The sequence below is a fragment of the Schistocerca nitens genome, chromosome 4 (assembly GCF_023898315.1).
Source record: "Schistocerca nitens isolate TAMUIC-IGC-003100 chromosome 4, iqSchNite1.1, whole genome shotgun sequence".
In the NCBI taxonomy this organism is placed as follows: Eukaryota; Metazoa; Arthropoda; class Insecta; order Orthoptera; family Acrididae; genus Schistocerca; species Schistocerca nitens.
In genome coordinates, this window is record NC_064617.1 from 419,082,268 (window position 1) to 419,107,748 (window position 25,481).

Consider the following 25,481-nt stretch of genomic DNA (forward strand, 5'->3'; position numbering starts at 1 on the left):
ACCGGACTCGCAGTAACGTGCAAGCGAGCAAGCGTTTGTTGAGAAAATGCTCTGATGGTGAACAAGAGAGACGAGAGGTGGTTGGTAGGGTGCACCCAGCGACAGGACCCTGGCCTCTAGGTCTTACGAAGGCGCCGAGGCGGATCAGGGGCCTCGCGAGCTCCCAGGAGAGCAGCCGGCCAGCAAGCCTAGCCCTGGCGGCAGCAGCAGCAGCAGCAGCAGTGGTTAACCCGCCGCAACCAGCTCCAACCTCTCCGCCAAACTTCGCCCGCCGCTCCGCGCTGAGGCTCTTCAGCGCGGTCTCTAAAGAGCAACTTACAACTGGCGCGGCCCGCCCACGGGAAGGAAACAAACAACCACGGCGAGCTGATATTAGATAGCGCCGAACTCGTTGTATCCCAGTAGGGCCGTTACACTGCTTGCTGCAGTGGGTCAGCATCTGCAGTAACAATGCTGTTATAGAGATTCTAGTGCTCCGCAGGGGACTGGTAAGCATAGTAGATTAATTCCCACAGTAGGTAGAAGAATGTCTGCTTCGTTTTGAGTTTTGTGGCTGACAACACGTAGATTTGTGAGAGTGACGAAAGCATCCATTTAGTCACAGATGTGATCCAAGTTGTTTTGGCGGCAAGAGAGGAAGGGGGGAGTGGGAGAGGGCCAGTGGAGGGGAACTGCCTTACAGCAGTTTGTTACAGTCTCTCGCTCTCTCCCCCATGCCCCCCCCCCCCCCCCCCACACACACACACGCACACAAATTTAAATTGAAATCTCTGTAATCTTTATACAGGACAGTTGAGGGACCACAGCTGATCAATATAAGATGTCAAATCAGAAACACCTCCAGCCCTCTATATTTCCAATTTTACTTTATTTTTCCTGCCAGTTCCGGTGTTACGCTGCGCTATCTTCAGGTCCTCTTCCCAAAGTTGAATCGATGAGGAAAGGTATCGCATTGTTAGAAAGAATACCACTGACTGCCCCTACTTCCATTGCACAGGAGGTGGTATTCTTCCTGAACGTCGGTCAGGGGGTGTGAAGATTGCATAGTGTCACACAGAAACGGACAGCACAAATAAAATAAAATTGGAAATACAGACGGCTGAAGGTGTTTTTGATTTGCCATTTTAAATTTAGCTTGATGTCACCCCACTTTTGAAATGCTTGAAATTCCTAGATTTATAACGGTAACAAAAATTAAGTACGTAAATTATGTTAATATACCGGTAAAAATAAAAAATGTTTGTATCAGTATTCTGTATATTCCTTTAGTATAAGTTGAAATTGCAATTCAGTTCGAAGAAAAACGGCATTTGGAAAACATTTGACATAAAACTTGACCGGAGGTCGGCGGCCGCAGCGTGTAAGTCCGCGCCGTCGAGATATGGAATAAATAAAATGGCCACCTAGATAATTCTCTAAGTCCCGCTACGTGCACAATTTTGCAACGTTGTAGATTGCAGCAGTTTCTGGAGGAAGTCTTGTCTACTGTTCGAGGTGCTGAGCTAAATGCACTCATGTGGTCTAATGGTAAACCTCGCGTCTCTGAAACCAACGCCTGGGAATCGAGACCACTCGTTACCTTTCGTCTCAACGTAATGGTAGGACAGCTACAGTGTATTTTACATCCTGACACAGCGGTCATAACAGTTCCGTCCAATAACATTCTTACGACAGATTTCTTGGCAGTCTGTCTCTGAACGCAACATGCATCTGAGCTCTACAGGTCACATTTTCTGGCACCAGTCAGCGGCTGCGGCAAAGGCGCTCCAGTCCCTAACCCTTTGTCGAAAGCACCAGCTATCACTCGTCACTTTGGATAGCATAAAATGCCATATTGTGGTTGAGTGATTCTCTTCAAGAAGTGTCTACGATCTGTATTTTACGCTCAACAGCAACGGAGACAGACGTCTCTTGTTACTGTGATGAGTATTGTATTACACTAATATGCAAGACATGATAAGGTATCAGAAATTGTTTTACAGTTTGTGATCGAATTAAAACAAAAAAATGGTTCAAATGGCTCTGAGCACTATGGGACTTAACATCGGTGGTCATCAGTCCCGTAGAACTTAGAACTACTTAAACCTAACTAACCTAAGGACATCACACACATCCATGCCCGAGGCAGGATTCGAACCTGCGACCGTAGCGGTCACGCGGTTCCAGACTGAAGCGCCTAGAACCGCACGGCCACACCGGCCGGCGAATTAAAACACCTCACTACATTATAATCTGAAGAAGATATCTTTCGACAGGGACCGAAAAGTCGGCAGTTTTATATACTGACAATGCGATCACAAACTCACCAAAAATTTTGTTTAATGTCATTTTAGCTCGTTTCTTTTCCCTATAGAGGCGATTCTTCATGCAAATTATTCTCAAGAATTCATAATTTTTTCTTCAAGCCACATATAATGCCTCTGAAAATGTTATTGTTAATGAGAAAATGTTTTAATGATTATTGAATATTACTTTTGGTTATTATCTAGCTTTTTAGGTTTGCCATAGTTCAAAAGTCGTTAACAGAAATTGCGGCTGGCGTATTTTCGTTGGGTTCGAGCCTACATACGTAAAGCGCCGTTCACTAATTTGCCACAGAATTATTTCACTGAGTCTTGTAATGAATTATTGCAATTAATAATTCTTGTCACTTTAGTTAGCATAAGAGCATGATTTTAAAATCAGGGGATTACACTTCTGTGGCTAGTCCTAACTCACTACTACGTAGACAGGCATTATAACACAAAATTCCATGTGAAATCTCTCATAGAAATTAAACAGCAAACATTTTAGACTAACTTCAGTTCTCATTTACCTAGTCTCACATTATTTTACTGAGAAAATGACTGTAATGAGTCTTCGTTTCACATAATAGCAATGGCACAATGTTGCCAATTTATATCTGCGCTAGGTACAGCTTTGTAGCGAAACGCTTATGATCGTCTTACACCTGCTGTCAGACGGGTCTTTCAAGCTATGTGTGTTTAAATCCATCCGGTTAGATTTGTCCACAATCATCAAATTTTTGAATATTTTTGGTGTGGGAGGGGGCTGCTAACGTCCATGTTAAATAATTTCAGGGTAGGGATAGCAAAGCTAGTAATATTAGTTTTTCTCATGCAGCACACGACATGTGAAACAATGAAGTATGTAATTTTCCATCAAGATCACAATGTCCCCAAAATACGAACTCCTAAAACACTTACTTAATAGTTTGCAACGAAAGCTTACGAGTATATCAAAGAAATAAAATGTAATTACTAATCACCCTTGCCCCACACGTCGTGAAACAGTAAGATTTCAAATACTTTGCATCTCGAAATTGACTGTCTGTGTGCAGTCTTGTACCACGTGGAAAGGGAATTTCAAGACTACCGGGAGAATGCGGAAATATGTTGGCGGGGATGGGAGCAAGAAGAAACACAGTTAACTGATTATTCGATGCCACGCTGTAGTTCATTCTTTAGAGGGTTCAGAAGAGAAGAAACTGAAAATTATGTTCACTGACACAAAACTACACCGCAGGTGACGGCAGTGTGCAGTTCCGTGCCTTCATGGGCTTTTTTCACCTTCGGATTATATATATGGTGTAATACCGTATGTGCTAACTAGCCTCTTCACTGCTTTCGTGGTGTTCCTCTATTGTCTGGTTCCTAAATGATGAAAAGAATCCAAATCCACGTCACTGATGGTTCCTCGAACCTCTACAGCGACTTTTTTCGTGTTTTGTTCCTTGGTATTGGTAAAAAAGACCACTGTGCCTGCTCTCACGGGTTATTGGATTGACGCTGCCAGAAGACTTCAGAATTGTATTCCAAATTAACTCTCACAGGTGAACCAAGCACTAGATACCTGGAATTTCCGTATCAGTTTCCGTAGCTATGTAAACAACAGCAAGGAGAAATCTTAATTTATCGACTGCCGTAACACATCCGAACAGTAGCAGTCTACCATTAGCAGTTGTAACTCTATACCAACAACTGTGCCATGAGTAAACTATGGTCGTGGTGACAAAATCGCTGCTATCTATAGCAGTGGCATCAAGTTTCGTGTGAGATGGGCAAGTACATCTGCTGTTGGGTTAGCTTATTCGGGGTCTTGGGTCTGATACGAGTGGTGTAAGATGTTCCTCTCTGTTTTGGTTTGCGTCGAATTGACTTGTGTGTGTTATTAAAAATTGAGGAGAAGTAAGCTCAATTTCTGTTATTCGGCGTCGTGGCTCCAAACGCTGAGGTGCTTCGCCTATTCAAAATGACAATCTACCTTCACTTTACTATTCTTTTTCTCTCTTCCAATCCATAAAGGTACAAGAAAGACTCGATCTATTTTGTATGGGGCCTCATTCTCTGCAGACTTTACAGGTGCTCGCTTGCTCAATGTGCCACATCTACCTAGGGTGATCGTGGCGGCCGCCGGCGCCGCCGCTCCTTCACGCCTCGTGAAAACGTGACCACTGGCGGCTTTGCGGTCTTTAGAAATACAGTCATGAACAGAGGGTTGATAAACTGTAGTCGAATTAAGTCAGGCGGTGTTGAGTGGATTGTGTTGAGAAATGAGATGGTGAAAGTGTTGGATTCCTATGTGGCCTGCAGAATACCTGATGGCAGCAGAAGTAAATATGAGTTTGAGTGTTAGGAAGTCTTTTCTGTAAGTATTTGTCTGCATTCAAAGATGCAGATGATTGTCAGTACACATAAACATTATCACTACGTAGGCTTCAACCATGAACCAGTCAGAGAAATGGGAGTGACACTCAAAGGGGTTTCACTCGCTTTCCTGTTCTGTTTACACATGGGGCCACGCCATATGTCTGAAATTTGGATAACACAGTATCTCGCTCTACGCTGCCTGTCCAGATCTAATCCTGCTGGATTCCAGATACAAAAACGCATCCTTCTTGGCACTAGTGTAGTCAAGACTTCACAACGTTGTGTATATCGTTTGGCAACTCTGTTGCCCTAGCAGTGTTTTGCGGGTATGGGACTGATGTATCCTGCAAACTTCGACTGGTTTTCTGTTGTCACCCCGATGAAATATTCTTAATAATTCCCACTTAGTGTATCTCATTGAGTGATTGAGTGTAACGTAACAGCAACAAATATTCTGCTCAACAGGGAAACGGATAATGGTCATTTGAAATTCTTGAAGATACAGAGCCCAGCGTCTTAGGCGCTCTTGTGTCAGTTTTGAAGACATTAGGAACTGCAATGCATGATAGTCTGTATAGACCTTAGTGTTTTTATCATATGGAAAATAACGAAATTTCGTAAAAGCCCATACAGTGGCTAATAGCTCCAGTTCTGTGATTGGGTAATGTCGTTCTAACTTTGTCAGAACGCGACTACCGAAGGTTATACTCCTTTGTAGAATAACACCATTTTCCTCCATCACTTGAAATAGATGATCCCCCAAGCCCAACCTTGGAAGGGTCTGAGGACAAGCAAAAATCTTTGGATATGTCTGGATGACCTAATATTTTAGCTTCAAGCAGAGATCTTCAAGAATTGGCATTCCATTTCTGCCTGCTCATCCCATTCTCACAGTGCGTTTTTTCCTGTGAGAGCATAGAATCTTGACGTTGTGAATTGAGTTTTCAAGCCTTCTATCATTGTTTGTGCGTCCTGTTTAAACTCAGTTAACATGGTTTATGTCTCTTGTTGGGATTTTGTAAGCATGATTGTTGGAATTTTTGTGTATCTTGTTGGAACTTGTTAAATATGGTTTCTAACAGTGTGTTGAATGAGTCATTCCTACCTAATTGAACATTGGTATTGAGTGAAGCCGTCTGACGTGCTGCTTGTACCTCAGAACGACTTACGGAAGCTGAATTTACTGTCTCCTGAAAGATTTGTCTTCATGTGTCATTGTGCTTTGATACTTTACTATTTGTTAATTCGGCAGTACTTTCTGTATTGCCCCTGAGTTCATCCGTTACAATGCTTGACCCTTGTAATGAGGCAGTAGAAACTTGTGTCTCATTACCTGTGCGAACATTTTCCGCTGCAGCGTCTGAAGGCTGGGAATGTTCTCGAGACATAATCTCGTCATTAGTGGTGTCTGCATTTGCAAGTTCCCTGAGGTCCCTAATGCGACTAGCGGATACCGTGTTGTGAGCCATCGTTAGTAATAATCAGAAAAGTATGACAGAAAATAATTTCTCACAAGCGAATCTATCTCGTAACAAAATTACTTACGAAACAGAGATAATGATTTCTGCTAACGCAAGATAAATTGCCTGCCAATCAGGATCAATCATGTCACACGGGAACAAATGATGTTCCTAACTGTTAGTCCTCGACAATGAGTCGTGAAATATGTCATACGCAGTCTTATAATTAACATAGACGGACAATAAGACTCAATTATTTATGAAAAAGAAGTACTTGCGTAATTAGTAACAAGGCAGTGGAGCTATTGCTACCGTGTGTGTAACGCTGATCTGACTGCGTTTTTATAATTTCCAATGATTTCGTCTAGTAACAGAGTTCGTCATATGTAACGTTGCTACACTAAATATTTCCTATGTTCGTTCGTGAAAATGAACTCGATAAGCAACCTGAGCTATCAATAAACCGAATCTAACATGCATGAAAATGTGTGCGTGTTTTATGAGTTTATTTTCACTGTCATTTAAGCCGTCAACAGATCGTTACAAGAAAAACTTAAAACTAACATTTGGATAAGCTGCCTGACTGCGTATTGGTTCAAATGGCTCTGAGCACTATGGGACTTAACATCTGAGGTCATCAGTGCCCTAGAACTTAGAACTACTTAAACATAACTAACCTAAGGACGTCACACACATCCATGCCCTATGCAGGATTCGAGCCTGCGACCGTAGCAGGCGCGGGGTTCCGGACTCAAGCGCCTAGAACCGCGGCCGGTACTGTGTATTTGAACAAGAATTTTCAAATGATACAGAATCTGACTTAGGCAACAGAGTTTACTGGATTGGAAGTACATGACATGTTGTCGTGTGTCAGTGTCTCTGTTTTGCACTCACCCTTTTAGATGACTGCCTTTTTCCATGTGGTTTACAGCAATTCGCAGCAGCATACAGTAGAAGCGGCTAAAGCTTATTGTTACTAGGAATGAATTTAATTAAAAGGAATTTGCTTGGGTGCTTTTAACTACTAACATTTAGTAACCACAGCATATTATTTAGATATGTAGAATAATTATTATTATTTGGAGGATAAGGAGGCTTCTGTCACAGACAAGCAAAATATGCCATTATCCCAAACTCGGACTAACAACCACGAGCCTAACCCTGCAAATTGCTTTTGCTCTCTGCTTGCGAATTTTACCTCAAATTCCATCTTCAAGCGTAATTCAGCCATCTAAATCTTACCTGACTGTATAAATGAAATCAGGCATGACACGTCTTCTGTCTCCCAGCTCTCTACCGACATTGTAACGCCACTCTCGCAGACAGACCTCATCTCACAACATGCTTGGAATAGCGCTCCCATGTTTCGCCTTTAGATTGTTACTATCGATATCTGAGTGCTTACGCAATGCAAAGAATAGCGTCAAGTTGGATATATTGTTTTATGTAATGGAGAGTTCTGACACACTCCTTACATGAGCTAGTTTTTTGAATCCAAGTCCATTATTGCATAAGCTATCCCTACTCTCATCTTTCGCATTGCGAACTGTCTATCTCAGCTATGAGTATGGCCATGTGGTAGTATTTACTGTAGCAGTGCCTTGTCCACATGTTGTTGTTGTTGTGGTCTTCAGTCCTGAGACTGGTTTGATGCAGCTCTCCATGCTACCCTCTCCTGTGCAAGCTTCTTCATCTCCCAGTACTTACTGCAATCTACATCCTTCTGAATCTGCTTAGTGTATTCATCTCTTGGTCTCCGTCTACGATTTTTACCCTCCATGCTGCCCTCCAATGCTAACTTTGTGGTCACTTGATGCCTCAGAACACGTCCTACTAACCGGTCCCTTCTTTTTGTAAAGCTATGCCACAAACTCCTCTTCTCCCCAATTCTATTCAATACTTCATCATTAGTTATGTGATCTACCCATCTAATCTTCAGCATTCTTCTGTAGCACTACAATTCGAAAGCTTCTATTCTCTTCTTGTCCAAACTACGAGTATTTATCGTCCATGTTTCACTTCCATACATGGCTACACTCCATACAAATACTTTCAGAAACGACTTCCTGACACTTAAATCTATACTCGATGTTAACAAATTTCTCTTCTTCAGAAACGCTTTCCTTGCCATTGCCAGTCTACATTTTATATCTTCTCTACTTCGACCATCATCAGTTATTTTGCTCCCCAAATAGCAAAACTCCTTTACTGCTTCAAGTGTCTCATTTCGTAATACAATTCCCTCAGCATCACCCGACTTAATTCGACTACATTCCATTGCTCTCGTTTTGCTTTTGTTGATGTTCATCTTATATCCTCCTTTCAAGACAATGTCCATTCCGCTCAACTGCTCTTCCAAGTCCTTTGCTGTCTCTGACAGAATTACAATGTCATCGGCGAACTTCGAAGTTTTTATTTCTTCTCCATGGATTTTAATACCTACTCCCAATTTTTCTTTTGTTTCCTTTACTACTTGCTCAATATAAAGATTGAATAACATCGGGGAGAGGCTGCAACCCTGTCTCACTCCCTTCCCAACCACTGCTTCCCTTTCATGTCCCTCAACTCTTATAACTGCCATCTGGTTTCTGTACAAATTGTAAATAGCCTTTGGCTCCCTATATTTTAACCCTGCCACCTTTAGAATTTGAAAGAGAATATTCCAGTTAACATTGTCAAAAGCTTTCTCTAAGTCTACAAATGCTAGAAACGTAGGTTTGCCTTTCCTTAATTTGTCTTCTAAGATAAGTCGTAAGGTCAGTATTGCCTCACGTGTTCCAATATTTCTACGGAATCCAAACTAATTTCCCCGAGGTCGACTTCTACCAGTTTTTCCATTCGTCTGTAAAGAATTCGTGTTAGTATTTTGCAGCTGTGACTTATTAAACTGATAGTTCGGTAATTTTCACATCTGTCAACGCGTGCTTTCTTTGGGATTGAAATTATTATATTCTTCTTGAAGTCTGAGGGTATTTCGCTTGTCTCATACATCTTGCTCACCAGATGGTAGAGTTTTGTCAGGACTGGCTCTTCCAAGGCCATCAGTAGTTCTAATGGAATGTTGTCTACTCCCAGGGCCTTGTTTCGACTCAGGTCTTTCAGTGCTCTGTCAAATTCTTCACGCAGTATCGTATCTCCCATTTCATCTTCATCTACATCCTCTTCCATTTCCATAATATTGTCCTCAAGTACATCGCCCTTGTATAGAACCTCTATATACTCCTTCCACATTTCTGCTTTCCCTTCTTTGCTTAGAACTGGGTTTCCATCTGAGCTCTTGATATTCATACAAGTGGTTCTCTTATCTCCAAAGGTCTCTTTAATTTTCCTGTAGGCAGTATCTATCTTACCCCTAGTGAGATAAGCCTCTACATCCTTACATAGTTCTAAAATTCTCTTTTTACAAAATTTTAGCTTTTTCGAAATCAGTTCCAGTTTTGTTGTAAAAGCTGTGTCTTATCAATCCCTTTCGCTACTACTTAATTTCATTTGTTAACTGTCACACGTAAGTGACACCTCTTAACCCTCCACGTCAAATGTCTCCTGGCATCGTAGGAGGTGCCATAGTCATCTGCTTCGCAAATAGCACATTATATTACCAACAAAACAACTGAAATTTTCTGAAAATATTCTCAACTACCGCCAGCGAAACGAATTTGTATTTTTTTGTCCATTTCGGTATCAAACAAGATGGGAAACAATACGGAAGCAATGAAAAACGCTTTTAGTACACATTACATATGCTAGATCTGAAGGTGAAAAATTTATGAAAGTGTACAACTACACATTTGCCACTTTATTCTGTTTTGCTTCTGCTTCATTAGTAACACATTCCATTTTATTTTGTGAATCTACAATTAGGCATCGATGTATTAGTATCTTCACATTTAGGTGGTAGTTCTCATTTTCTAGTTGTGCATGATACAAGTCCAGACATAAGTAAGTCCGTTCGAGGTCAACATCGTGTAATACATTAGTGATTCCTGCATTGGACAAGGTCGCTTTGCACTCTCTTTCAGTTTTGATATAATACGTTTTCACCGCAGGCCCATCAGAATAAGTATGAAATTCATTTGTATCTTCCTCTGAAGCAACCTTTTGTCCATTTGAAGGCTTATCTTAGATCGGCGTTTGGTAGCGCAGTTCTACTGAGGGCTGGCTGGAGCAGGCTGCGGATAAAAGTGAGGACATTGTGAGCTTCCATGAAGTTTTTCATACCGTATTTCGGCCTTGTCAACATTTCTGACGATTTTCAGAAGCATTGTGATCGTTCACTCACTTTCGCTATTGATGCTAAGCGACTCTGCTATATTCTCGTTAAATTATCTGTTCGTACTGATGAAGTAATCTGGATATTCACTGCATTTATATGACATCGAAATCGTAAATATAAGTTTTCAATACTAGAAAGGCCATTCTAGGCTCAAAATGCAGCTGATTTCGTCTCTCGTGTTACGAACTGTCTGCATAAACTACCACCAGAGCAACTACAGAGAAATGAACGCAGCTTTGCCATGTTACCTCCGTGGCACCATGCTTGTTTCGTAATCTACAGCAAGGATAGCTGCTGGTTCAGATGTCGTTTGCCTATCGATGTGTATTGCTTCAGTTTTTGTCATTTTCTTCTGCAAATAGCCAGTATGAAATTTATTAACGAAATGCTGAGAAAAAGTTCGCATTGCGCCAGCTGAACGATCAGATTATTTTTACTTATTTTTATATTTAATCATCAACGTTATTCTGTCATACAATAAATTTCTTTCATTATTAATATGTCATTGCTACTGTTGTTATTCTTATTCGTTCACTAGTATGAGATTTCGTACTCGTATTTATAACCAATGTATGTGACCAGTTGGTCAGGAAGAATGGAATATTGGATGTTTCGGCACGCTGAATATTCACATTTACCACAGCATCTTGTATACGGGTCTATAGGAAAATCCTAATAAGAAAAAACGACAACGAAAGGCCATGATGCTGGCAGGACTCTGAAAAAACACCGTGATGCCAAATAAATTCGGGTTGCAGTATATTACTCAATAATCGAATATATAGTATGATGTCTGCCATTGCTACAGACAGCTACGAATTTGCGACCACGACCATAGTTTACTCCTGGCTCAGATGATGACTGTAGCTTCACAACTGTAAATGGATGATTATGTTTGATAATTTTGTTCCACTTCTGTTCCAGTGAGTTAATGCCAATGCAAAAATAGGGCTTCCCCTTGCTCACAAGTATGTGTCTCACTTCTGACAATAGATTTCGTAAACCTTCTGGTAACCACGAACCAATACCTCGTGGGAGCAGGCATAGTAACCTGGTTAACAAATATCAATCAACAAAACACAAAAAACACATGGGAAGATTCTAAAGAACCATCATTGATATGCCGGAACTATTTGATTCTTTTCGTCTTTTGGGGGCCAAACACGAGATTAACATTACGAAAGCAATGAACAGGCTAGTTACTATAGCAGTTTGGCACCTCTTGTCTGATGACACTGACGTCAGCAACCTCCTTCCACTTTGGGTAGCTTCAAAATTAAACCGTTTCGTTAGTTTAAACCTCACTGAATACTTTGTCACTTTCGATGAGCATTAGTTTCTCCAGGAATCCATATTTGGTCCTCAAAATGTGCCGTGTTCCTGCACTGTTATAGCGCATACACTGCGAGGTATTCTCACAGTTTATCACACACACTTGCCACCACTGTTCCGGAATAAAGCAGCACGCAGTGACATACATGTATCTGTCGTCCAAGCACGGCTTGCCTTGATGCCCAGCCAAGATGGAGCCATTGATTGTTCCGGGGGCGGCAGTTTTGTGCACTAATAAGTATCTACGTGGGCAACCGTAATTTAATCTATTCATAGTTTGTTGTTGTTGTGGTCTTCAGTCCTGAGACTGGTTTGATGCAGCTCTCCATGCTACTCTATCCTGTGCAAGCTTCTTCATCTCCCAATACCTACTGCAACCTACATCCTTCTGAATCTGCTTAGTGTATTCATCTCTTGGTCTCCCACTGCGATTTTTACCCCCCCCCCCCCCCCCAGCTGCCCTCCAATACTAAATTGGTGATCCCTTGCTGCCACAGAACATGTCCTACCAACCGATCCCTTCTTCTAGTCAAGTTGTGCCACAAACTTCTCTTCCCCAATCCTATTCAACACCTCATTAGTTATGTGATCTACCCATCTAATATTCAGCATTATACTGTAGCACCACATTTCGCACGCTTCTATTCTCGTTTGGCCTAAACTAATTATCGTCCATGTTTCACTTCCATACATGGCTACACTCCATACAAATACTTTCAGAAATGACTTCCAGACACTTAAATCAATACTCGATGTTAACAAATTTCTCTTCTTCAGAAACGCTTTCCTTGCCATTGCCAGCCTACATTTTATATCGTCTCTACTTCGACCATCATCAGTTATTTTGCTCCCCAAATAGCAAAACTCCTTTACTACATTGTCTCATTTCCTAATATAATACCCTCAAAATCACCCGACTTAATTCGACTACATTCCATTATCCTCGTTTTGCTTTTGTTGATGTTCATCTTATATCCTCCCTTCAAGACACCATCCATTCCGTTCAACTGCTCTTCCAAGTCCTTTGCTGTCTCTGACAGAATTACAATGTCATCGGCGAACCTCAAAGTTTTTATTTCTTCTGCATGGATTTTAATACCTACACCGAATTTTTCTTTTGTTTCCTTCACCGCTTGCTCAATATAAAGATTGAATAACATCGGGGACAGGCTACAACCCTGTCTTACTCCCTTCCCAACCACTGCTTCCCTTTCATGTCCCTCGACTCTTATAACTGCCATCTGGTTTTTGTACAAATTGTAAATAGCCTTTCGCTCCCTGTATTTTACCTCTGCCACCTTCAGAATTTGAAAGAGAGTATTCCAGTTAACATTGTCAAAAGCTTTCTCTAAGTCTACAAATGCTAGAAACGTAGCTTTGCCTTTCCTTAATCTAGTTTCTAAGTTAAGCCGTAGGGCCAGTATTGCCTCACGTGTTCCAACATTTCTACGGAATCCAAACTGATCTTCCCAAGGGTCGGCTTCTACCAGTTTTTCCATTCGTCTGTAAAGAATTCGCGTTAGTATTTTGCAGCCTTGACTTATTAAACTGATAATTCGGTAATTTTCACATCTGTCAACACCTACTTTCATTGGGATTGGGATTATTATATTCTTATTGAAGTCTAAGGGTACTTCGCTTGTCTCATACATCTTGCTCACCAGATGGTAGAGTTTTGTCAGGACTGGCTCTCCCAAGGCCGTCAGTAGTTCTAATGGATTGTTGTCTACTCCGGGGGCCTTGTTTCGACTCAGGTCTTTCAGTGCTCTGTCGAACTCTTCATCTACATCCTCTACCATTTCCATAATATTGTCCTCAAGTACATCGCCCTTGTATAGAACCTCTATATACTCCTTCCACATTTCTGCTTTCCCTTCTTTGCTTAGAACTGGGTTTCCATCTGAGCTCTTGATGTTCATACAAGTGGTTCTCTTTTCTCCAAAGATCTCCTTAATTTTTCTATAGACAGTATCTATCTTACCCCTAGTGAGATAAGCCTCTACATCCATACATTTATCCTCTAGCCATCCCTGCTTAGCCATTTTGCACTTCCTGTCAATCTCATTTTTGAGACGTTTGTATTCCTTTTTGCCTGCTTCATTTACTACATTTCATATTTTCTCCTTTTATCAATTAAATTCAATATTTCTTCTGTTACCCAAAGATTTCTACTAGCCCTCGTCTTTTTACCTACTTGATCCTCTGCTGCCTTCACTACTTCATCCCTCAAAGCTACTCATTCTTCTTCTACTGTATTTCTTTCCCCAATTCCTGCCATTTGTTTCCTTACGCTCTCCCTGAAACTCTGTACAACCTCTGGTTTAGTCAGTTTATCCAGGTCCCATCTTCTAAAATTCCCACCCTTTTGCAGTTTCTTCAGTTTTAATCTACAGTTCATAACCAATAGATTGTGGTCAGAGTCCACATCTGCCCCTGGAAATGTCTTACAATTTAAAACCTGGTTCCTAAATCTGTCTTACCATTATATAATCTATCTGATACCTTTTAGTATCTCCAGGCTTCTTCCACGTATACAGCTTTCTTTCATGATTCTTGATTCATAGTTAAACGTTTAAAAAAGAAATTTAAGAAGTTGTAGAGCCCGCTTGTAGCTGCCAATCCTGGTTTATTGTGGAAACAAGGTGTAACTGGTTTCGCGATGATGAATCGCATCTTCATGTTAAATTTGGCTGAATTACATTAAGCCACTAAATCAATATGATCTCCCTATGTTCTCTAAGACACATATTCTGGCATAATCAGTGCAATGAATGTATTTTAGATAACACTGGGGCAAATGAGAATATCTCTCAGAAATGACCCGTAATTATCTGATTATCTTTCAACATCCATTGCATTGATGATATCAGGGTATGTGTCTTATAGAGCCTTGGGAGACAATATAGTTTTAATGGCTTAATGTAATCCAGCCAGATTTAACCAAAAGATCCGATTCATTATTGCGAAATCGGCTGTACCTTGATTCTAAAATAAACGAGAATTAGCAGGTACAAGTCAATTCCACAGCCGGCCGCGGTGGCCGAGCGGTTCTAGGCGCTTCAGTCCGGAACCGCGTGACTGCTACGGTCGCAGGTTCGAATCCTGCCTCGGGCATGGATGTGTGTGACGTCCTTAGGTTAGTTATGTTTAAGTAGTTCTAAGTCTAGGGGACTAATTACCTCAGATGTTAAGTCCCATAGTGCTCAGAGGCATTTGAGCTAATTTTTTTTTTTCGCACTCCGCAATTTTGTAGAAAATTTTTCCTCATAAAATTATTATTATTATTATTATTATTTCTTTACTTTCTCAGACGTTAAGTCTGGTTAAAAATGGAAAGTGACGCGGACCTTGATCAAGCGTCACTTCCTTTTAACTGTACGGTATATGTTATATTGCATTTAGGAACTTTCGGGTAATTGAACATGTATCAATAATTACGGATTTCTGTAGTTGTATATATAAGTTTGGATGTAGCTGTATTGCATTGATGTACTGGTGGATATTGTGTGGTATGACTCCTGTAGTTGATAGTATAATTGGTATAATGTCAACTTTATCCTGATGCCACATGTCCTTGACTTCCTCAGCCAGTTGGATGTATTTTTCAATTTTTTCTCCTGTTTTCTTTTGTATATTTGTTGTATTGGGTATGGATATTTCGATTAGTTGTGTTAATTTCTTCTTTTTCTTTGTGAGTATGATGTCAGGTTTGTTATGTGGTGTTGTTTTATCTGTTATAATGGTTCTGTTCCAGTATAATTTGTATTCATCAATCTCCAGTACATTTTATGGTGCATACTTGTATGTGGGAACGTGTTGTTTTATAAGTTTATGTTGTAAGGCAAGCTGTTGATGTATTATTTTTGCTACATTGTCATGTCTTCTGGGGTATTCTGTATTTGCTAATATTGTACATCCGCTTGTGATGTGATCTACTGTTTCTATTTGTTGTTTGCAAAGTCTGCATTTATCTGTTGTAGTATTGGGATCTTTAATAATATGCTTGCTGTAATATCTGGTGTTTATTGTTTGATCCTGTATTGCAAACATGAATCCTTCAGTCTCACTGTATATATTGCCTTTTCTTAGCTATGTGTTGGATGCGTCTTGATCGATGTGTGGCTGTGTTAGATGATACAGGTGCTTGCCATGTAGTGTTTTCCTTTTCCAATTTACTTTCTTCGTATCTGTTGATGTTATGTGATCTAAAGGGTTGTAGAAGTGGTTATGAAGTTGCAGTGGTGTAGCCGATGTATTTATATGAGTGATTGCTTTGTGTATTTTGCTAGTTTCTGCTCGTTCTAGAAAGAATTTTCTTAAATTGTCTGCCTGTCCATAATGTAGGTTTTTATGGCGATAAATCCCCTTCCTCCTTCCTTTCTGCTTAATGTGAATCTTTCTGTTGCTGAATGTATGTTTATTATCATTAATAATAATAATATTATTATTATTATTATTATTATTACTTATTGTAACAAATTTCGCACTCCCATATCACCTACAATACTAATTGTGTATATGCACGGTCTCGTATCACTATTTTAATGCTGACCAGCAGTGTGTGTGTGTGTGTGTGTGTGTGTGTGTGTGTGTCTATGTGTGTGTATGTGTGTGTGTGTTCTGTTATAATTTGTTTAAATAAGGAGATTTATGTAGGGAGTAGGGTGGTTGCGTAAAGGAGTAAACATAGAAAAGTTTTAGCGGCGCTGAACGGAAGGGATGGTGTGCCAACGAGAGAAATTTCTTGTTTATATTTAATATGAAACTATATGCTCGCTTTTATTTAGGAAGTGCATAGTTCACCAGATTATTTAGGAACTGATCAGCTGTCTCTTTTCAGTTGTTTTCTTGTAAATATTCTAAGTGTTAGAAATTTGAGTAGGTGTTTTCTATTGCTTATCCTTGAGTGATCTGTTCCACACATCTATCCTTTTTATATCAGACATCAAATGTCGCCATAGTATATTCCATTTACGTTCGTTTTAAGTACTGAACCGCTCATTCTGGAATAGATCTGGTTGTGCTATTATTTTACGGAACTATTTTATACTGAGTTGTGGGTTTGCTATGAAATTTTTGCACCTTGTCTTCTGAAAATATCTGATATTCTTTGTGTAGTGTGTGCCTGTTTGTGGTTGTAGGAGGGCGCGCTGAAAACTAATGCCTCTCAATTTTTTATTCTGATCTCAACATTGGAAAAAAAGTCGCAGCACCAAGAAGGAGTTGTGCGACATAGAACGAAAGTTGATAGACATGATCTATATCTGAAGGATGACGCCTGTTCAAATTTTGCGCCAGTTGCATAACTGTGGCTTTAGCAGCGCGACGATGAGGATGCAAATCAGGTTTGCCAGAAATACAAGCTGCAATGGTCGTGAGCGTCAGTTACCTGTCAGATTGGATCGTTGTGAGTTGATGCTAGTCAAGAATGCCTTTAAGACGACAAAGACGCCATTATCAACATCTCACTTTGGCGCATCATAACTGTATCTGCAGCACCACTTCGAGAAGCAATTGGCACCACAGTGACACAACGAACTGTCACAAGTCGGTTACTTCTAAGACAACTGCGAGCCATGCGCCCTGTAGCGTGTATCTCACTGACCTCAAACCACCATCATATGCGATTTCGGTTGTGTCAAGCGCGAGCTCATTGGGGACAGTGTGCAAGTCTGTTGCGTTTTCTGGTGAAATATAATTGTATCTCGGTGCCAGTAATGGCCGTATGTTGGTTTGAAGGAGGCCAGTTGTGGCCGGCAAATAATCTGTCTGCGTGCTACACGTATTGGACCTACACCTGGCGTTATGATCTGGGGTGCGATTTAGTATGACAACAGTTGCACTCTCGCCATTATTTAACGCACTCCGACTGCAAATTTGTACGTCGATCTGTTGTTTAGACCTGTTGGCTGTCATTCACGAGCAGCATGATCACCATATCTGTCCCCAATCGAGAACGTGTGGGACATCGTTGGACAACTCCAGTGACATCCACAAACAGCATTAACCGTTCCTGTATTGACCGACGAAGTGCTACAGGCGTGGAACTCGATCCCACAAACTGACATCCGGCACTTATACAATACACATGCACGTTTACATGCTTGCGTTCAACAATCTGGCGGTTACACCAGTTATTAATGTACCAGCGTTTCACATTTTCAATGGCTTATCTCGCGCTTGCATTAACCTGTGATGTTGTAGTGTTAATCATCTAAATATGCTGCTTAGATAAATGCATTCCCGAAATTTCGTTACTCTACATTAAAAATTTCTTTGGTGTTGCAAATTTTTCCCAGCAATGTATTACATGCTGCGTATATTACTTGGTCGATTTTCCCGCTTGACGCAAGTTGCTACCCTCTGCAGGTAGAGGGTTCCGAACTGTAGCGTATTACATGGTGGTAGTTTAGGCAATCATATCGATTGGTGAGAAACTGAAGCACGAATTCGAAGAGTTCGTCTACACTTTGAGTACCGTCTCCTTCGGCATAACTACGCCAAAGCACACACGAGTGCTGCAACAATCCATATCTCGGGTTCACTGGCATCGATTATCCTCTATAAAGTCCCAAGTTGACCGCATCCGATTTTCATATGTTTCCAAAACTTGAAGGACACGTCCGAGGACTTTATTTTGATAGTGATGAAGCGGTGCAAGTAGAGGTGAAGTTGTGGGTCCGTCAACAGTCAAACGTTCTACAGTGACAGTATCAAATAACTTGTCTCTCTTTGTGAGAAAAGTGTTCGTCGCCCAGATGACTGTGTTGAGGAAATATGTAGACATGAAGAATAAAGATGTAGACTGTTAATAACATTTGTTTCATTTAAAAATGACTATATTGAGAAATAAATACGTAGACGTGGCGAACAAAAATGTAGAATGTTAATAACGTTTGTATTATTTGTATAGATTTAAGAGTTTCCACATAAAAAATTCGGAGGTATTACTTTTCAGCACACCCTAGTATCTCATCGAGAACCGGTTTCCTGTTTCCGCTTTTTGACCCTATGTTTATGCTGCTGTCGTGTCCCATGTTCTAGTTCATCTGGTACTATGTCCGCCCCGGTAGCTGAGTGGTCAGCGTGACAGACTGTCAATCCTAAGGGCCCGGGTTCGATTCCCGGCTGGGTCGGAAATTTTCTCCGCTCAGGGACTGGGTGTTGTGTTGTCCTAATCATCATCATTTTCATCCCCATCGACACGCGGGTCGCCGAAGTGGCGTCAAATCGAAAGACCTGCACCAGGCGAACGGTCTACCCGACGGGAGGCCCTAGCCACACGACATTTCCATCTGGTACTATATGCTTGTGAGCGTGGTTGTTGTGACTGATTTAAGCGGATTTTTTTGTCATGTTTGTATTAGGTCGCTTTCTTGTCTGTTTGGCTGTTCGGCACAAATTTTGCAATTACTTTTAAACTCATTTCCCGATGAGCTACAGACTTGAAACTTTAAACATAGCTCAGAACAGGATGATAATGCACTACTAATTCGTTACAAATTTTCCGATGGGTTTTAAACTAGCTTCCCGATGTCTAGAGACTTGACACTTTCAACATATTTCAGAAGTGGAAGGCAATCCAATGCTAACTCTCTTTAGTGTCTGGTGTGTGGTGGAGGGTACTTTGTGTGCCCCCTTTTCCTGTTCCAGCCGTGAAAATTTCACGGCAAGAACGATTGCTGGTAAGCATCCGTCTAAGGGTGAATCTCTCTGATTTTTATTTTTTCTGAGATATACGTAAACGGAAGCAATCTACTAGATGACTGCGGTGAAGAGAAACTGAAATTACGTAATATTTACCGGTCTCTGTTGTAATCTCATCAAAATGTTGGAACGCGCTTGACTAATTTCACAGATACACAAGACTAAAAATCAGAACACAGTTATTTAAATAAAGTACTTTTAAACAGAACACGTTGATAAAATGAACTAAACCGTATCAAATGATTTCTCCTAGTCCATACAGATTGTTAAACCCATGCAGAGAGCCCTGTAAATTTGTGCTTGTCAATTTTTAGTAGTTATTACAATACTTGTAGACTTGAAATAGGTAATAGTGAGTGCAGAGAGCAGCTTTCGTTGAGAAAAATCACAGGAAAGCTCATATCCTTTGTAGTGCAATACAATTGTTAGTTACTTGGGTGAACTATTTATGCATCAGTTAGTTATTGTATCCGCCCCACGTTTTTCGTTTTATATTCTAGCATTATTGTCATAGCTATTTGAAATTCAATAGCACAATGTTTCAGTATTGCCTTTGTGGCGTTAGGAATCAGTATGGGCTAGGAAAATTTATTTTACATTTTTAGTCAGTTTTGAGAACGTGTTTTTTTAATTTGTTGTTAAGTTTCATTATCAATTTTTCACTGTTTCTTGTTCCTTTTCGTACGAACCATAGCCAATGCGCAGTGATGGTCCATGTGGCAGTGTGTAGTAGTACGAGACAAACCTAAAGTAGCAAGTAGTGTGTGCCGCCATTTTATGTGTTGTTATTTATTTACATTCGAAGATACACCAGGCACTACGTAAAGTTTGTAAGCTTTGGACAGATTTACGGATTCTTCCGGTATGAAGACGCCACGACTAAGAGCTCCTGTGTTCTCTTTGCAGGTCTCGTTCTTCTCGACGAGTCCGGAGCTGAGCAACAAGCAGCGCTTCGAGTTCTTCTCGCGCACCATCCCCTCCGACCACTACCAAGTGAAAGCCATGGTAGAGATTGTGCGTCGCATGGGATGGTCTTACATATCAATCATCTACGAAGAATCCAATTACGGCATCAAGGTAACTAACGCACTGCGCAGTATCACTTAGTGTGCGCCACATACACACGCCGTCCAGTCACTTTAATTTGACCACCTGTCAGGAGCCCGAATAACCACCTTTACAGCACGGACTGCTGAGAGACGTGCAGAAAGAGAGTCAGTGAGGTGCTGGAAGATACCGATAGGGATCTGGAGCAATGCCGACTCCAGCGCAATGGCCAATGTGTGTGTCGATTGAGATGGTTTCACAGATTCTCGATTGGGCTTAAATCCGGAGAGTTTGGTGGCCAGAGTAGTAAGGTGAACTCATAACGGTGCTCTTAGTACCGTGCAATCTGTTTGGCATCTTGCATTGTCCTGCTGGAAGAAGCCACTGTCTCGAGGAAGTACACACTGCATGTAGGGATGTCCATGGTCCCAAAGGATAGATACATACCTGTATTGATCCATTATGTCTTCCAGAATGACGAGATCACCCAGTGGTGCCAATAAAACATTCCTCAGACCATAACGCTTCGACAATTGCTGCAGGTTGTTTCATGCTGTTCACGCCAACGGCCATGTGTCCGATGGAGCATAAGACAGCGTCCATATGGGAATGCCACTTGCCGCACTCAGTGGACATCCAGTTGCGGTATTGGCGTGCAAATTCCAGCCGTCGTCGCCGATAAACAGCAGCTTTGGTGCATGAATAAGGCGCCTGCTGCGGAGGCCAATATGCAGCAACGCACGCTTAATGGTTGCCGAGGAGACACTGTTGGTAGCCCCTTGGTTCACCTGGGCGGTCAATTGCTCAACAGTTGCACGTCATTTCGTCCCCACACAACTTCGCTGCCGTCGTTCACCATGTCGGTTTTAGACAGCGCTATTCTGCCATTTAGGTTACACTTAAAGCACGGCGGCACGCTAACATTTTAGAAAGTTAGTCATTTCGGAAATACATCCATCCTCGGTCCGAAAGCCAATCATCATACCATTTTGGACGTCAGATAAATCGCCTCGCATTACGACAACGAGAGCACTGTTTTCCTCTTCTCCCCCCCCCCTCCTCCCCCGCGACACAGTGAACTCATCCCTTTGGTCTTTGAAGCGTGCACGTACAGTGCGAGTTGTCTGCGCCCCCTCTCCCTCCCGATACGCTTTATATACCCTCCATTGCTAGCGGTGCCATCTGCCGTATGTGAGTGGTCATTGCGCGTTGACGTCGAGCATAGGCGGTGGTCACATTAACGTGACTGGACCGCGTATTACATGTGTTAGCTACAGTCAAACATAGGGTGAATCTACTCTCACATTCTTTTCCCTACGTAACAAATGTTGCTCAGTCACTCGGACGGTTTTGCTAACGTTCTGCGACACCGTCTTACCAAACACTGTCGCTCCTCAACGACATGAGTAAAAGTTACTGCTGTTATATCGGGTAACAAGTAACCACTAGCAGTCTGAGTAGTGTTAAAAAAAGCAATTTTTATCTTTTTCAAAGAATTTTATTTATTCGCTCACATTAATGTTATCCGCTTTGGACCGATGACCTCAGCAGTTCGCTCCCATAAGAACTTACCACCAATAGTCCCCATTAGATTTTAAAAACATATACTAGCCCATTTTCCAATCGCAGAAACACCTTTTGAACTCGGTCATTGAGGAAGCCTTTAGGTCGCTCTCTCAGCTATGCAATTTTGATCTCCGATGTCAGAAATGCTGACGGCTAAGCTACGGAGTAACTTTTATTATTATCTTATGAACTTTATAAATTTTATCGTTGGAAAAGTTTTGAAAGTTCACGCAATAATGGAATAAAGTTAATAATGAAAGATATAACAGAAAATAGAAATTAACCAACAAATTAATTAAATCTTGAGGAAGATTAAGCTAATCCATTACGGATATTTTAGAACCCGTGAGTGTTAATTGAATGTAAATGCATAAATATACAACTGTTGTCTAGCACATGTTGGATGCTAGCAAAGTTTCGCTGTCACAGTGTAAATGAATACAGACAGTGGCCATCAAAATGGAAGGAGACAGATGGACACTAACGAGAATTCCCGCCCATACCGTCGCAAGCCAGCAACCAGCATTATGCTAGAAATAGTGCCGTAACTTACAGGAAACCATCTGAAGATGAACCTGAAAAGCTTTAAAAATCGGTTCATGGAATCATAAATAACTATTCAGAAAAGTGACTCGTTGCAGTTTTATGTGTTCATTCGTTCGTGTGATTCCGTGCTGGAGATACGTTGTGGCTGCGTGTTCCATAGAAGCCGAGTCCATGGAAATGGATGCCTCGTTCACCCGGTTCTGCAGCTTCCTTCGCCAGACAGATTGCAATAATTTCATGTTTGTGATGAGTTAGTTTCCTGGACATTACACTTGCAATAAAGGAAAAAATATTGGAGTGGCTCGAAGACTGTAAGTTGTCCTCGATGGCGAGTATTCATGATAGACAAGGTTATCGTCAGAGAACCCCCAAGGAAATGTGACAGGACCGATGTTGTTGTTGTCGTATCCGGTCCGCAGACTGGTTTGATGCAGCTCTCCATGCTACTCTATCCTGTGCAAGCTTCTTCATCTCCCAGTACCTACTGCAACCAACATCCTTCTGAATCTGCTTAGTGTATTCATCTCTTGGTCTCCCTCTGCGATTTTTACCCTCCACGCTGCCCTCCAATACTAAATTGGTGATCCCTTGATGTCTCAGAACATTTCCTACCAACCGATCCCTTCTTCTAGTCAAGTTGTGCCACAAACTTCTCTTCTCCCCAATTCTATTCAATACCTCATTAGTTATGTGATATACCCATCTAATCTTCAGAATTCTTCTGAAGCACCACAATTCAAAAGCTTCTATTCTCTTCTTGTCCTAACTATTTATCGTCCATGTTTCACTTCCATACATGGCTACACTCCATACAAACACTTTCAGAAATGACTTCCTGACACTTAAATCTATACTCGATGTTAACAAATTTCTCTTCTTCAGAAACGCATTCCTTGCCATTGCCAGTCTACATCTTATATCCTCTCTACTTCGACCATCATCACTTATTTTGCTCCCCAAATAGCAAAACTCCTTTACTAATTTAAGTGTCTCATTTCCTAATCTAATTCCCTCAGCATCACCCGACTTAATTCGACTACATTCCATTATCCTCGTTTTCCTTTTGTTGTTCATCTTATATCCTCTTTTCAAGACGCTATCCATTCCATTCAACTGATCTTCCAAGTCCTTTATGTCTCTGATAGAATTACAATGTCATCGGCGAACCTCAAAGTTTTTATTTCTTCTCCATGGATTTTAATACCTACTCCGAATTTTTCTTTTGTTTCCTTTACTGCCTGCTCAATATACAGATTGAATAACATCGGGGAGAGGCTACAACCCTGTCTTACTCCCTTCCCAACCACTGCTTCCCTTTCATGTCCCTCGACTATTATAACTGCCATCTAGTTTCTGTACAAATTGTAAATAGCCTTTCGCTCCCTGTATTTTACCCCTGCCACCTTCAGAATTGGAAAGAGAGTATTCCAGTTAACATTGTCAAAAGTTTTCTCTAAGTCTACAAATGCTAGAAACGTATGTTTGCCTTTCCTTAATCTTTCTTCTAAGATAAGTCGTAAGGTCAGTATTGCCTCACGTGTTCCAGTATTTCCACGGAATCCAAACTGATCTTCCCCGATGTCGGCTTCTACTAGTTTTTCCATTCATCTGTAAAGAATTCGTGTTAGTATTTTGCAGCTGTGGCTTATTAAACTTATTGTTCGGTAATGTTCACACCTGTCAACAGCTGCTTTCTTTGGGACTGGAATTAATATATTCTTCTTGAAGTCTGAGGGTATTTCGCCTGTTTCATACATCTTGCTCACCAGATGGTAGAGTTTTGTCAGGACTGGCTCTCCCAAGGCCGTCAGTAGTTCCAATGGAATGTTGTCTACTCCGGGGTCCTTGTTTCGGCTCAGGTCTTTCAGTGCTCTGTCAAACTCTTCACGCAGTATCGTACCTCCCATTTCATCTTCATCCTCTTCCATTTCCATAATATTGTCCTCAAGTACATCACCCTTGTATAGACCCTCTATATCCTCCTTCCACCTTTCTGCTTTCCCTTCTTTGCTTAGAACTGGGTTTTCATCTGAGCTCTTGATGTTCGTGCAGGTGGTTCTCTTATCTCCAAAGGTCCCTTTAATTTTCCTGTAGGCAGTATCCATCTTACCCCTAGTGAGATAACCCTCTACATCCTTACATTTGTCCTCTAGCCATCCGTGCTTAGCCATTTTGCACTTCCTGTCGATCTCATTTTTGAGACGTTTGTATTCCTTTTTGCCTGCTTCATTTACTGCATTTTTATATTTCTTCTGTTACCCAAGGATTTCTACTAGCCCTCGTCTTTTTACCTACTTGATCCTCTGCTGCCTTCACTACTTGATCCCTCAAAGCTTTCCATTCATCTTCTACTGTATTTCTTTCCCCCATTCCTGTCAATTGTTCCCTTATGCTCTCCCTGAAGCTCTGTACAACCTCTGGTTCTTTCGGTTTATCCAGGTCCCATCTCCTTAAATTCCCACCTTTTTTTCAGTTTCTTCAGTTTTAATCTACAGGTCATAACCAATAGATTGTGGTCAGAGTCCACATCTGCCCCTGGAAACGTCTTACAATTTAAAACCTGGTTCCTAAATATCTGTCTTACCATTATATAATCTGTCTGATACCTTTTAGTATCTCCAGGGTTCTTCCATGTATACAACCTTCTATCATGATTCTTAAACCAAGTGTTAGCTATGATTAAGTTGTGCTCTGTGCAAAATTCTACCAGGCGGCTTCCTCTTTCATTTCTTACCCCAATCCATATTCACCTACTACGTTTCCTTCTCTCCCTTTTCCTTCTACCGAATTCCAGTCACCCATAACTATAAAATTTTCGTCACCCTTCACTATCTGAATAATTTCTTTTATTTCATCATACATTTCTTCAATTTCTTCGTCATCTGCAGAGCTAGTTGGTAT

General features: G+C 41.2%; 1 protein-coding gene across 1 annotated transcript in view; it reads left to right on the forward strand.

Annotated features, from left to right (window-relative positions):
* LOC126251616 (metabotropic glutamate receptor 4-like) overlaps nucleotides 1-25,481 on the forward strand; it is an 868,913-nt gene that overhangs the window by 302,091 nt on the left and 541,341 nt on the right. The window contains exon 2 of the mRNA XM_049952156.1: nucleotides 20,328-20,498. Within this exon, the coding sequence (XP_049808113.1) occupies nucleotides 20,424-20,498 (75 nt within the window). The 5' untranslated portion in view covers nucleotides 20,328-20,423. The remainder of the gene's footprint in view (nucleotides 1-20,327; nucleotides 20,499-25,481) is intronic.